Here is a 15,696-nt window from a genome sequence, read left to right as displayed (position 1 = left end):
CACGTAGGGCACAGTTAAGAGTGATACACAACTACTCACAACCCCACATCTCTCCTTGAGAAATTAGCCATTGACACTTTTGGGTTATCCTGAGGAATGAAGAGGCCTGCAGGAACTTCTCTGACTGCTAAGACAAACTCTTCTGACACTGCGGAGGATGGAGGACCACAGCACAGAACAAAGACATCAAATAAAATATACAGGACAAAAAACCACGTGTGGATGGGAACAGCTGTCACTTTCAAACAGTAACTGAATGCAGGTTCTCCCCTTACCATGAAAGCAAGAAGTCATTGAATACTGCTCAGTGGTGCTGCACCACTTCCTCCACCTCTGATTCTGCCTGCTGTGCATAGGAACTAGAATGAAAACTGCTCATTGATCTCTGTGAAGGGGTTTTTCAGGCAATCAATTCAGCAGCTTTACACAACTCTTTCCCCTGAACTAGTCCTGTGGGGCTGAAGCCAGAGAGTTAGGCCAGGAATTAATTTGGCCTTGCAGTTCTTCTTAAAAGGAGCTAAATCTATTTTTTCCTACGCTTTTCACGCTAAAGTATATTATACGTGGTGAAATTTTCTTCTCTGTAGTCTTTCACGGGGTTACTTTGATATTTATAGATATGTAATTAATTACAAGATGATGTTTTCCTTTCCCCAAGACCTTATTAATATCAAGGTGGACATAGCATAAGAAAAGTCAAGAATCATGGGCTAAGTGCTCAGGTCAGAGGAAGATCAACAATTTTCTATTCACCTGTTATTTTCTCCATGACACCTCTTCATCTTAAATGATCCTGCTTTGCAACTATACTCTGCTCTTAGAGGAAAAAATGCCCTTCAAATCCCTCAGACAAACATAGCTATGCTCACTTCTACCTCTACTTCCTCCTTGCTTGCTCTCAAAGAACAACCAGAGAATAGAAGAGGAACTAACACAAAAGCCAAAATTAGTAAATCACCATGCACATGATTACAGCAAATGGCAAAGGCCGCTCCTATGCATCACTATAAAAAATAACACTAATTGGGATGCTTTGCAATTTCCTGTACAACCCATAATTAGGTTAGATAAGAAACTAGCAGTGTGTAAGTGCTATAAATGTCTAAATTAAGTTATTTTGAAAGTGCTTGGCACTTTGACATTTGAGAGTTCAGAGTAATTGGGGTATTGAAATAAAATTGCTTCTGTTATTTAAAAGGTCATTATCTTCTTCGGGTAGATATATAAGGACTATTTTCTACTCTACTGAGCTGGTCTATTTGGTTCAATTAGACCTGCTTCAGTAGATTTCTAGTGGGCCTCCTCCCACTTATCACAGCCCCAGCACTGGCACAGAGAAGGGCCTGTAAATATACAGCCCAGATATGGAGTATATATTCAGCTCATAATCAGGCTCTGAAGAGCCCCGAGCTTCCCCCATGGACGCCACAGGCTGCTATAGAAGGTGGCAAATGAGTCCTGACACAACAAAAGCCAACAAATGCTGGCTGAAGCCAGGCAGGCAAAGGCTTTGGAGCAAATCAGGATTTCACCTTCCCAACCAAATAATCTCATAGTCTGACTGTAGCTCTGGTTATTTCCATAACTACTGGAATTCCTTTATAGCATTATCATTCACAACATCCGCGGTCCCACTGTCACACAAAGATATGCCTTTTGCTTACTTACTGGATCTGGTACTCTGCAACTATGTAAGTCAAAGGTAGGAATTTAAATGACTGTACCTTGACTGCATTTGATTTTGATCAGTCCAGCAGTGTCAGTAAAATAAGGAGTAAAAGACATGGACATCGGCTGAGGAGACTTAACTTACCACCACTTCTTCACTGGAGATGCCACAGCCAGGAGATGGTAGGGAATGGACTGAGCACCAGAGGGGAAAAAGAGCACTCTCAGCCCTGTGGCTTACTCCATGTGCTCCCCTCAGGAGAGCAGAGCATTCCCTCAAAACTGGAGTAGATATGGGAGCAGGAGATTTTGTTGTCTCTCTTGGCCAGAGAACTCTGCTGACATGCTTTTGGTACTCACAGTACATATGATTTATGTAGTTTGGGAAAAATTCTCTGGAGCTAGAGAAGAACCCAAAATGTTTTCAACTAAGCATTGTTGTACAGCAAATCATTCCTAATGAGAATTTCTACCAGAACAAAACTGCAACCCACTTCTATTCATCTATCTTTTATATTCTCACAAATTAAAGTTCCTTGAAGATGAGGAAAGATGAAGATGCTCAGCTTGGGAAAACATTTAACATGCTGACTTCCATTCACACAAGCACACTCTGGACCTGTTCTCTGTGAGTTAAAACAGATGTTGCTGAAGCAACTACTGAAGATTTAAGAGAAGTGATGTTGGGCACAAGGAGCTGAGCCTGTCAAATCCATGCATGGCCAGCCTACAGCTGGCCTCTTCTTATACCAAACAAAGACAGGTTGATGTCTGGAGTATTGGAGGCATTAGTGCAGCTGCCCAGGCTGTACAGTGAGTGCCACTGCCAGCTCTAGAACAGGGAGCAACTGCTCTCGGCAATGACAGGCTGCATGGAAAGGCTGAAGGAGGCGGCAATTTGCAAGCTATTCAAGATGCTTACCAGGTAAATGAAAACACAGGTAGTGACCTTCTTTAACAGCTCTTAATCACCTTTACCATGGTTCAGTAAAGCTGTATTTGCAGTTGACAGAAATCCAAGTTTTGCTGTCCATGTATCCAAATCTCAGCTTATTTCTAAGGAATGTGCAGAAGGAAGAAGGAGTACACTTTTGTTGAACAACTGACCTTTCCCCTGTCCTCAGGAAAAATATAGGCACAGTTCACCTTTGCTCCACATTTTGATTTGAATGTTGGTGTGTCTTGGCTTGTTTTCAGTGTTTCCCTGAGCACAGAAAGATTAGTATTTGACTCATCAAGTCATGCATGTGGAGGTCAGAAAGGAAGACCAGACAGGTCATCTGTGTAGACACAATGCAGACTTCCTTGGATGCCTGCATCATGAGCTTACATCTAATTGCTGCATTTTCCACAGGGAATTACCTCACTCACTATGGAGATCGGGCCAAACCATAGGGGGGCTGTGGTGGGGACATGTCTCAGCACTCTGTAGGGAAGAAGGCTGTTTGCTACAGGACAATTTGTTCATTCAGCAACATAATTCAAAGGAAGAGTCATTAGTTAAGCAGTGTCCCATAGGAAGAAGAAAGTTGATTATGTAATTAAAAGATTGGTAAAAACTTGTGTTCTAGTCCAGATTGCTCCTAATGATGCTAGCAAGTCTCTAGCACCAAGATTTTGGCATACAGCAGTGCCTCATGTGCAGCACACATGGGGCTTCATTCCTGCTGTGCTATCAGTCCCAGTGCACTGGAAATCAGGGAACTCTGCTCAAGGATGTGTTTGGTGGTATGAACAAAAGAGCTTTTATGCCCATAATGTCCTTCTTGTTCCTCCTGGCACACCTGTGACCCAGTCTGCATGTTCAGGATGCTGCTCTGCCTGTGTGACTGCTCAGCCTTTCTGTACGTGAGGTAAAGTATTCAATCTCTTCACCAGGTCAAGGAGGAGCAGAAGGGAGAGGGAGTTCTCAATTTAGCTCCTTTCAATTATGCTAAAATGTTAAAGAGGCTGATTTTTCACAGTTTTTCCATCCCCACTAGGGACACAAATGGCACTTGAATTTATTACACTATAGTCTCAGCCTTCATTAACTACAAATACTCACTTTTACCATAAAGGGAGATTGTGGAGGTAAATCCTGAAGTACATCTAATATACTGAACTTCTAGAGAGTATAAGGACAAAGTTAGAAAGAAGACAGAAAAGAAGGAAAATTAATGTTGACTAGCCATGCCAGCTCTTTCTCCTCACCTATTCCATTCATTTTACCTGCCTTATTATAAAGAAAAAGTCAGAGATAGGAAAAATTGCACCATAACATATTCATGTACATGTTCATGACATGTTCACAGTGCGGCTGGATAAAGGCACCAGCGTCATGCTGGGAGTTCCAGACTTCACTTTGCAAACAAAATAGCTTTTCAAAAGGCATGCATACATTTTAATGCAAATTCCAGGAGAAGGAAAGAGTAAGAATGGAGATATTAATATTCTTACATGTCAGTAAAGAACAAAAATACTGGGACATACTCATTTGCCTCTTTGAAGCCTAAGTATTTTTTATCTCATGATATTAAAAATACAATATGTTGTTATTATTAAGCTACACTGCTCTGTGGCATAATCAAGGCAGTTTTATTTGCTAAATAATATTTGTGAACTACAATGTACTATGTCAAATTCAGTATTCTAAAATAACATTTTAAATACAAAAGTTTTCCCAAGACAAATACTACAAAAATCTCGTTGTCTATGTGCATATCTGTCAGTTTCTCTCACAACTTTGGGGTCCAGTGTCCAATTTAAATTATGCTTGACTGCAGGCTCAGTCCAACAACTCCCTCAAGATTCAGTCCCCAGCCAGGGGCTTCCAGTTTCTCTGCTTCTCTCATGCTCTGAAGGGTAAATTTTCTCTCCATCCAAAGGGTTGAAAAACCAAGAAATCTTGCCTATTTCTTCCTACCCATCCACAGACCAGCAGCAGAGTCTTCCCCAGTCATCACCAACTAGGATCTTTGAGGAATTTCTTGAGAAAGAAAGAAAAAGACAAAGAAAAACATGTTTAAGAAGACACAAATAGGATCAAGGCTTTTCCTGTATGTGCAGCAATTAGGAGGATGCAATATTCAGGGGTGCACATTATTTTTAAAGTTAAAATTGAAGACCCATGTTAGAGAATATTCAGAGTTTTGGTACTTCAAAGATTGAACTTAGAACTGGATCCAAAATTTCCTGGAATTCAGTGGGTGAGCTGGGGACAACTTAACCAGATCAGAAGCTCTTACCCTTCTCTGAGATTCTATGAATGTTAAATAATCTGCTGTCCAGATTCAGAATTCAGACTTGTTAGCACAGTATCCTGGCTTCAGCCAATGAAATCTCTGCTGCACGCAGTGCCACCAACACTAATGAAACTAATCCTCACCCCAAATGTTCCCCCTTCCAATGCACATCAGCATCACACCAACTGCTCCAAAGCTGAGCATGCAGAACACAGGAACGTTTTATCAACTGTCAAAATTTCAACACTTTCACAGAAAGAGTCAGTAAGTGTATTATAGTACATCGTAACATTCTGGAGTAGGAGATAACAACAAATATTATGGGCCAGATGACTGCAGGAGGGGCATGAGTAAACTAAAATACTGCTGGCTGTGCAAACTGAGAGGAGTTGAATGACAAAGTTGTCCTTTGCCGAAAAACTTCCTGTTCACATTTTAAGGAGGTAGTCTCTCCAGCAACTCCTAAGATAGGAGTTATTTCTATGTTGGAGAGAAGGTGTAGCAGCTACTAAGTTTTGTAGCTATTCTGGCCAAAACCTGCTATTGCTCCTGGCTTGTTGGGGGAATGACTCCCCCAGCATCATTCATTAATGCACCTAGCCAGGCCAGCTCCTTGAGGGGCTGCTTTTGGCTACAAGAGGTCCGACTGAGCTCTAAAACGTCCCAAACCGAACGAACAGCAGGAGCCCAGCCCCAGGACCCCTCTGCTGGGCAGTGGCCCTACCTGGACACGGCCAGAGCCGTCACCGCCGGGCTCGTCCTGCTCGCCTTGCCAGTCAGGGCAACGCTGGGATTCAGTTCCCGACAGAGAACAAGATGTTTTCCACACTTGTTACCTGTTGTGTGGTTTAAAAATAAATATTTAGAAAGCGTCTAGGGGGCAGCATGGATGAGATTGTTATTATTTACGGTCAGCAAGTTAAAAACAAATATATTTAATCTTGGCCTGTGCTGTTGCAAAATAGGCCCATCCCAATTTAATTTGTGGCTATGATAGTTACATGTGCTGACGTGCGGCGGTATCAATTGTGTGCTAAATTGGATTTGTGTATTATTGCTTTCTAAATTGCATGCCTAGTTCAGCAAAATTGTTCATCAGTTTTCACTGGCTCTGTGCTTAATAAGATGCCCCACAATACTTTGCTGCCAGGATATAATACAGCCCATAATTGCCTAGTAAAAAGAAATTACATAAAGCCTTGGTATTATCAACTTATCTAAATCTGCTCATAACAGAACCAATAATTAAATGCTGTGGACATTTCACATACACACACATACATACGCACACCTAACAACATAACTCAATCACAGTTACTCTGGTCTTTCTAATGACTGTGTTTTGTATTAATTTTATTTTCTTTAATGCACAGAATGAGATGTGGGAATATTTGGTCATTTAAAATAATTCTGTAGTCATCTGAATAGGTTAAGGGAGTATGACCCTGCTTTGATTACACCTTTCAACTCTTTATTAAAGAATGCTGTTCCTGTATCCATCTGAAAACACACAGCCTTATGTTTATGTGCAAACAGGTGTTGTTCCTACACATCACTGGCTACCTGGGATAGGAACCAATCTTTTATGGTCTTCTTGGAAAAAAACCAACACAAACAAGAATGTTCTGCTGTGCTCCCATGGATGGCTTTTAAGTCCTCATGTAGAAAACTGCTTAAGATATATATTTTACAAATAGCTAAAATATCAATCTCTTCAAAAACATGCATATGGAATTAAGTTTGGAAAGACCTGCCATGGGAAGTTATAGACAAGAATTTCAGAAATTTTTAAATTAAAGGAGACTTTTCTATAGGTAAAGAGAATCCACAAAATGACTGCAGAATACCACAGGGGTTATGGAAAAAATGTTAAGTCTTTTGCTTTGACTTATTGGCAAAACAATCTTCGATTAGAGATGAGAACAGAAAAGAAACAAATACAAATTTACCACAGCCAGATTATCTCACATCTGGCATCTCAGGTGTTCTTATACCCCTCCTAGAAGCATCTGGCTCTGGATACTCTGAGACACGACAAAAGGTTTGATAAGCATCTGGTTAGGCCATTAAACATACAGAGGCATATTGGAAATATTTTCACATAGCAATCTAAGCAATGCTGGTGCCAATCTCCATGAGCAGCACTTCTGAAGATCTCTGTGGAAATGCCCAATTACTGTATAATATCTTTTTTTTTTTGCACATGTTACATCTATAGCTCTATATTTATGCAAATTTCATGCCTAAAATTGAAGTAACAGAGAATGTCTGTAATGAGGACCACAGCAAATAAGTGGAGTAAATTATACATAATAACACCACAATTCCTTTCTCTTAGAGAAAGCACTGGGAAAAGAAGAGAGCTGTGCTAGTTAGGATGTGCCTTTAAAGATTTCTGACAGGTTTCAGCTCCTGTATTTGTTAGGACAGAGAAGTGAGCTTGAGTTGTTTTTAGTTCCAGTCAGCACCATAGTCCCAACCATCTCATTAACCTCAGCTCTGTGAGAACTCCATGGTATCAGCTTCAGCTGCACATAACCTTGAATAAACTAGGGTGTGCTGCTGGCCTCCCACCAGTTTGAAGGACCTCTGACTTCTTTTAAGGTGGCAAAGACAACAAACTCCTCTGCTCCATCCCAGAGCAGGATCTGGCACTGCCCACTCTGATGTGATGCCAACATACTTTAGCACAGGCCATCAGCAGAGCTGCCAAGGCAGTGGACTTTCTGGAGCCAGGCTATTTCCAGCCATTGGTTTCACAGGTTCATGCAGAAAGGTGGCTGCCTGGGGCTGACAGAACCCACGGGACAGCCTGTGAAAAAGCCTTCAGCTTCATTCAGGTGTGCCCGTGAGGTGACTGGCTCAGGTGTGCTCTGTCTCCAAGGTGGGGCAGTTGCCACCCACCGCTGTGCTGGTCACAGTGAGACGGCACCAGGTGCCCACACCATCTCCCCTTCAGACCATGGTGCTCACATCCCCCCTCTTCCTCCTCACAACCAAACAAGGCTCGCAGCACTGGGCCACGCTGCAGTTCCAGCCCATGCTCTGGTCATACCTGTGCCACCTGGCTCCTCCATCACACCGCTCTGCACTCTCAGTCCAGCACCTTGCTCTGGGGTATGGCTGTATTTGGTCTTCCACAGCTGTGCCGGGGTGGGGGGAATGGAAAAAGCATGGATTGTAACAATGAGAGCAAGATTCACCTCCTGCTTCCCAGCAAGGGAATTGGACTTCTAACACCAGGATTTTGCAGCTGGCTCCCTGTCTGTCACTGTGCTGCAGGGTGTCACACTGGAGGAATGCATGCAGGGAGCTGGTGGGGTTGCAAGGCTGACACGCTATTGAAAATCCCAGTAACCCAGGAAGTTCACCTACCATACTGGAGACAGAATTCTTACTAATTCTTACTAATGAGAATTCAGCAGCGAATTCTTACTAATGAGAAAGTAGGACTTAATATATTGATCTGTGAACTCTCAGAAACTGTATTCAGACATGTTTCTGAGGAGTAATAGAATTTTTGCTTTCAGAATCACCCCAGAATAGACAGCACATTTTTAAAATTCTCCATGTATGGCAAGAAGTCCTCTTGTCAGGAGGATAGAAGTTAATAGGAAGCCACTATTTTACTTTGATTTTCATTTTCTGCCCTCTGCTGCACTGTTAAGAAAGTGCCATGGGCTTTTAGTAGCTCTGTCCCTCCATTTAGAATAAAAAAATCTCTATCTCTGGTCTACAGTGAATCAGGATTCCTTTTCCTCTCTCCCATCCACCTACCCTCACCACTCCATCTGTGCTTCCTGTGATGATGATGCTGCGTGTGTCCCAGTCCATCACTTCAGCAAAGCAGCAGCAGACGATGTGGCAGGTGGGGCTGCAGGCAGTGCTGGTGCGTGCAAGAAGCTGGCCATTGACTGTCCATAGGTACAGGCAAGACCCCGCACAAGACACAATGTCACCCTGTAAATAACAGAGCAAGAGTCGGTGTCTCAAAGTCCTACACTCATTCTCCTCGTAACTTTTAAATGCTGATTAGAAATTGCTGAATTGCTCTGATGTAAATCCTGACCATTTTTTTTATACTAGGCAGATGATATAAACCAGACCAAGTAAAAATTACTTTTTTTTTTTTTCCCATGAAAAATTCTGACACTTTTACATCACAGAAACCTGAAATAACTCTCTCAGATTTAGGAAGATAATGCAGAAACAAAGGGGTTTTTCACATTTTTAAATGAAAATATTTAATGAAATGTTCCCTTTCTGTTTTCCATAAAATCCAGGGTTTTAGTAAAAAAAAGCAGACTGACAGTCTGACCCAGCCACCATCAAGGACAGGGGCTGTGCACAAGCACTGCCTAGCACAGATTCTGGGCCAGAACTAGTGCTCTTATGAGTTTTACAAATAAGCATTCCCTGAAACAAGGACGTGGTGTTCACCTGCTTAGCTACGAAGCCTTTGGTGATTTCACAATCCTCCTCTGCCCCTCACAGGGAGATCACTGTCATCGCATTTCTACACCGTGCTCTGCACTTGACCAATGCCCAGCTCTGCACCCATGGACCTGCACTTGTGATGCAGAAAACATCCTTTACACGGCACCTCTCCCCTCCATTCCATGCAGGCGCAGCCTTACCAGAGGCTGCTTATAAGGAGCAAATACACAGGTAAGCCCTTAGGGAAACACAAAGAACCAAGAGCCAATGCTGTAGTTGTAAATGATCTAATCAAAAGTGCATTTTGTTCAAGTTATTAGTTGAAATTCTACATGACTTTTCTACTCTTGATCCATGCTAAGAATGAGCTAAATAGAACCTTGTCAGCAAAGTCATCTGATTCTGAGAAAGGACAGTGTGCCCTTAAATTAGCAGCATGCATCTGTTTTAAGTCAACTAACACCTTAGTTCACCCTTGCCTCATTTGGGGCCACGGCTCTTCACACTGCTGGGCAGAATTCTGGAGATAAAAAATGATAGCATGTTCAAAACAGAGCTGCCAATAATTCAAGAGATTAAATTTCAGATAACTTATCTGCATGAGAGTACATGATGTCCAGGCATTTGGCAATAATCTACAATGCTTTTCAGGTCTGGATCAGGGATTTAAAACTAACTGAAATAATTAGTTACGCACACTTTTAAAATTCTCCTCAGTTCATGAACTTTTTGGGACAGTTCTTATTTTGTGTCTATGCTACACAAATACCATGAGGTTTGGATCTCTAGATGGAACTTCTAGATGCTCAAGCAACTCCAACAATCACATCATGAACTGCTGTATAGGGTTCTTATTTCAGTGAAATTTTATTTCCTTCAAAACTTTGCTTTGAACCATTCTGAATTTTTCAGGAAAAAACCCTTGCTACCAATCATGTAATTTTGTGTCAATCAAAAACACTGTAGCACAGTGGAAACACTTTGTTTCTTGTAGCTTTACATAAATATATAGAGAAGAATTAAACAAAAATTACATTTCGGACTTAAGTGTTCTGTTTTGCTAACATCAAAAAGAATTTTTTCATCCACAAAATATGGACCTTTAAATTTTTTTTCCTTGAAGCTTCAGTCATACTTTTCTAAGACTTTTCCTCTATTAAATGAACCTTTTGAATTACTATTATCCAAACAGCTTAACCATTTGCACTCCAGTAAAGTGGAGATCAGTCATTTGGATCAATCACCAGATTGTTCCTGGCACAGACTGTCTCATTTTTGGATGGTTCCAGGAGAGAAGATACTGACTGAAAAGGCTGCTGTACTGGCTGGTACAGAATGCAGAAAACTCTATCCCCTTGGGATCTCAATCAGCTCTGTGTCAGCCCTCCCCTTCATTTCTGAATGCTTGGCACTGCTTCAGCTCACTTCCAAGGGACCACCAAGATACTCTGGACTGGCCTGCTGAGGCCACTGGCCACTTTACACTAACCAGGACTGCTACGACTGGGGGCTGAGCTGGCACTGAGCAGACAATTTAATTCCCACCCTCAAATTGCTAGCCATCAGACTGCCTGGTTAATAAAACTCTGATATGAGATGACTGTTTTGGCACAGACCAAGTAGAGAATATCTGCCTGGTTTCTTACTGCTATGAACTCAATTTTGCTGTTGTACAATATCCAGGACTGGATTCAACCTTGAATTGTCTGATCAGCTGAAGCCCTGTTCTAGTATATTAGCAGAGGGAAAAGAAACCAAATATGAGAGCAACATTTTTGGGAGGTAAAGGGTTGGGAGAAAAAAAAATCTCATCCAGAGTGTTTACAGTAAAATCCAATACAGAATATTTTCCTATCAACATGCCCTCAATTCTGGCCAGGCACAGATCTCAAAAGATTTATACCCACTGCTGTCAGGAGCTCTCCCTGCACCTGGAAATAGAAAGTAAAGGAAAAAGGCAACATTATCACTGCAAAGGCACAAGGCAGTTGACACCTGAGCTGGCACACTGCAGTCTAACATGTCTCAGCTGCATGAATGTGCAGCTCAGATGTGACTCTGCTGCAAGAATGGCAGGATAAATTAATGAAATAACAGGGGCAACAAGGTTACAGCTGAGCCAAATCCAGGAGGTACTAGGGTGATACTTCATGCTCCAGAAATTAAAACTTCTTTAATCCTGCTATCTATCTATCCACAGATGCTTCTTAGCTACTTAGCTACTCAGTCTAAGATGTTGCTTTTAGTGCTCGCCTCTCATCATTAAGAACACTATTAGCAATCTCAGTAGAAAGAAAAAAAAAAATCAATGTATCAGACTCTCAGGATGTTTTTATGTTGGGAAAAGCACCCATTACATTATCATGAAATGTTCATGGATGCATCAGAAGAAAGATGATAAATGAAGATCTTACTGTTGAATTGTTGATGGCAAGAGAACGGAGGCTTTCCTGGTGGGCAGGAAGCTGCTTTATGAACGTCAGCCGGTTCAGGTCCCAGATGATGCAGGTTCTGTCATCGGATCCACTCACAAAGATGCTGTAGGCTACAGATGCAGCAAGGCAGGTCACTGCCTGAGTGTGTCCATACAAAGCCTGGTGGGGAAAAACCAACCAATAAACCGCAGCAGATGGTGGGTGATGTACTAGGGAACCACGGTCCTACCTCATTTGCTTAGTAAGAACAAGCAACCTAGTCATTCTCTGGAGAACTGAAGAGGGAATGAGGGGGAAATGCCAAAGGATATTACAGAGAAGCATCCTTGTCCTCAACTCATAGCTGAAGAAAGCTGAGGGTCCAAGAGATTATATGACCTGCCCAAATTACACAGTGATTCAGGCCCCTTGGCCTATTCTTCAGACTCTAAGACAATGCTTTGTGCTCAGCAAGAAAATAAAATTATTTTTTACTTCAGTCCATGTAGTTTTAACTAAAATTTATGCTTGGAAATTCCTCAATATTTAAAATAACTTTTTGAAATACAATTCATCAAGATGTAATTCAGTAACTTTCTGAGTCTTATCTTTCTGTGTATCTAAACAATTATTAATAAATTTCTAATATTGGTTAAGAGAAGAAACAGCATTTATGGAGAATTCTTTTTTTAAAGCCATGTAGGAATTCCTTTCCCTTTCATCTTTACACAGCATTCTATTTTTGTTATTATTTTATAAGTTCAGACACATAAGGAGTGTCCAGTTAAACTCAGCCTTATTTAAACAGTTTCTTTAAAAAAGAAACAAGCTTTAGCCAATTTAACAGCACAGATAGAAAGCATGGATTGAAGTATGCTGCTAACAATTGTTTTATGCAGCGTTCTCAAGTGACAGCAGTGTACACTTCGGCTACATAACCACAGCAAATGACAGTAAAACCTGTAGTGCAACAGATAAAGTCCTTCACAGCTTTCCTAAAAAGCCTTTCATGGCTCATTTTTTAGCTGCCTTACTGTGAAAAATCAGACCCACCAGTTTCATTTTTTGATTTTCAAAGGAAATGCCTATTGCTTGCTGGCTTTAGCACATTATTAGCACGTTTCTAGATTCTATCTCAGTTCAGCTTGAGGCAGGGTAGCCACATGTACCAGATGGCTTTTCTGGACACACCTCACCCTCTTTTCCAGCACATGACTGTGAGACTGAACTCTTGCTGGCTGACATGTGCTGCCACTTGCCAAGGTCACCAGCACAGCAGCAATCAAACATCAATGGAGAAGCTGAGCTGCAGCAGGCTCTGTATTACTGAAGGTGACCCACAGCTGTGTGGGATGACTTTCAGCTTGGGACTTATTCCATTCACACGAACTGTCAGCTATAAATACTGGCACAAAATTAGGTCTTTAACTGTGGTTTTCAGAAGTCAGAAACACTTTTACCTAAGCATGGGAAAGAAGGCTCAGTGATAGCTTTGGACTGGCTGTGGAACATTGTTTTTACAAAGGACTGGGCATAATCAAGAGCCCATACTTGAGAACTGTGCAAGACTGCTGCAAAAAGCGCTGGTACAAGAGCTCAAAATTTCCTCTCCTTTCCCAGATCATAAAAGAAAACATATCCAGTGTGAAAGCATCCAAATTGATGCCAATGCAGTCAAGCCAAGATAAGCTCCTACACAAGTTTCACTAAAACCTTTTTTTCTCTTTTATTTTAACCCATGAAGATCCTACTTGACTGTGAAACACTTTAAATACAAGCTGGGTGTGGAAGAGATGGATAGACCTGCACAAAATTACATTATCAGCTTCAACCCAGCAGTCCTAATGTACAATCATGAAAAAAATTCTCATGCTTTTGGCTCCCTACATCTTTTCATTATCAGTCTGCGAAGATTGACAGATTTTTCCTTAATGGGTAATATCCAGCAGCATATTTGCATAAAGATCTTGAGGCCTATCTCCAAGGTATTTTAACAAATATCAAAGGACAAAAAAGATGGCCAGCTTCACTGCAAGAATGTTTAGTCCGTGCAAACGTATAGCAAGTTTGACCATCCAACTTAAGTGGCTGACAAGGACACAGAAACACTACAGACATGCTCCACACCTTGCTGAGAGGTCTGTGAGGCAGAGAGCACACCTTGCTCAAGTGTTTCATTTGGATCAGAAATTCTAGCAACTGGATCGCACAGATCCCTCTGCTAGTAAATTGCATGGATCAATACTGAGGCAATTATGCTCAGTCTTTAGTGTTCCACAAACTGTGGAAGCAGATCCCACTAGAGAAGTAAAAGCTACTTTTTCTGCAGAAATATAGTTTCTGTACTTTACTGCATTCCAAACCAGAATGTGTCAGTCCCATGAGACTGCTGGTAAGTGAATAGCATCCACTTTACAGCACGTAAGCTGTTCTTAAGAAAAGCTCATTCTCTCTGGAATTTTTTTTGTTCAGCAGAAAAAGCAGCCACCATGAAACAGTGAATTACATGAAAGCAGAAGGTAATTCACTGGAAGACATTTAGAACCATAGTTCAAGTTTACATCCAGTCCAGACAGTCATAAAAGGGAAAAAAACCAACAAACCTCTGCTGGCAAAGTAAAGGAAAAAATACAAAATTTGTCATTGCATGATCTCATACCACTTTGTGGTATTAATCACAATGGAACACATCAGCAAAGCTGATTTCAGATTGTTAAAGAGAAAGACATTATAACGCATATAAAAGACAGCCCCTTTGGTTGCCTGAAACTCAGACTGATCCCCTAACTGGTATTGTTTAGAGGCTGATGAAAATTATTGCTTATGCTTTTCACTACTGCTAGTTCTCCCATTTCTATGTTCATGTCTTCCTTTGGAATAATAATCAGCTGGATTAAAAGGTCATTAGATCTTGTCTCATATTTCTGTCTTCTAAAGCATTAAACATCATAAACCTCAAAAGAGAGGTTTATGATGTTTAATGCAAGTTTTCCCTGCTAATTTCAACACAAAATTCAACAGGAATTTCTGACAAATGAAGATCTAAATACTTCTCTGACATTCCAGCAGACAATGAAGTTTTCACTTCATTTAATGACAAAAATAATAAAATATATTTTGGCTTAAGGTAGGAAGAGCACTGAAATATCATCTGAATACCCCTCCAGAACAAACAAACAGAAGAAACTTCTAACACTTAGTGATCAATGAACCCTTTGTCTGCCTAAAAATAACAGCGCTTTTTAATCAAGAGTACCTTCATTTCTTTAGGGAAGAAGGGCCTCATGCTACCTTCCAGATATGATAGTAGCGTACTCTAGTTTTACTTGTAAAGCTGAGAACTCACCATAGCTGAACCACACAAATCTTGCATGAGAATTCAATTTTGTAAATGAAATAGCATGTATACAGGTGGTTGGTGACTATAGATGAGCTCTAAATCAGCAACCACTTCAAGGCTTTGGATAATGAGGACAAAAACTATAGTATTCTTATTGGAGGCATCCCTCCCTCACAGAGTGACGGATAAACCTCTAACATTCTGAATTCAGGCTGAGAAAAAAGAATCAAGAACTTTGCCTGGCTGAGGCTTCATCTCCACCAGCAAAGTTTGCAGGATGTTTTAGAGAGCCTGTCTATTGTTGTAGCAGCCCAGAACAAATTACAAGCATCTCCAGGTGATACTTGTTTTGGAAAATAACCCACGGGCTGCACTTCAAGAGAGGAAAATATGCCTTATCTTCATTATTTCTTTTATCATTATGAACTTTGAAAATGCTACTAAAGGGAAAAAATCCACCAAGTGGCACTCATAGCTATGAGCTTTGGTATAAGGCATATTATCAGCTCCTGCCCTGATACAGGCTGTCACATGATACTGCTTATTACTGTTTTTTTCCTGCCTTCTTGTTTAGCAAAGATGCTTCTTCTGACAATCATCTGAAAGATCAAAA

The 15,696-nt window shown here is 41.1% G+C and overlaps 1 protein-coding gene across 1 annotated transcript in view; it reads right to left on the bottom strand.

The window, feature by feature from the left end:
- Nucleotides 1-4,024: 4,024 nt before the first annotated feature.
- WDFY4 (WDFY family member 4) overlaps nt 4,025-15,696 on the bottom strand; it is a 136,135-nt gene continuing 124,463 nt past the window's right edge. Inside the window, exons 59-63 of the mRNA XM_030276025.4 lie at nt 11,744-11,923; nt 8,670-8,852; nt 7,948-8,035; nt 5,617-5,728; nt 4,025-4,636 (exon numbers count right to left, since the gene is read on the bottom strand). Coding sequence (XP_030131885.4) covers nt 4,570-4,636; nt 5,617-5,728; nt 7,948-8,035; nt 8,670-8,852; nt 11,744-11,923 — 630 coding nt within the window. The 3' untranslated portion in view covers nt 4,025-4,569. The remainder of the gene's footprint in view (nt 4,637-5,616; nt 5,729-7,947; nt 8,036-8,669; nt 8,853-11,743; nt 11,924-15,696) is intronic.

Source organism: Taeniopygia guttata, chromosome 6 (genome assembly GCF_048771995.1).
Source record: "Taeniopygia guttata chromosome 6, bTaeGut7.mat, whole genome shotgun sequence".
Classification (NCBI taxonomy): Eukaryota; Metazoa; Chordata; class Aves; order Passeriformes; family Estrildidae; genus Taeniopygia; species Taeniopygia guttata.
Note: the sequence above shows the minus strand (reverse complement) of the source record. Positions and strands in the feature narration are given on the sequence as shown.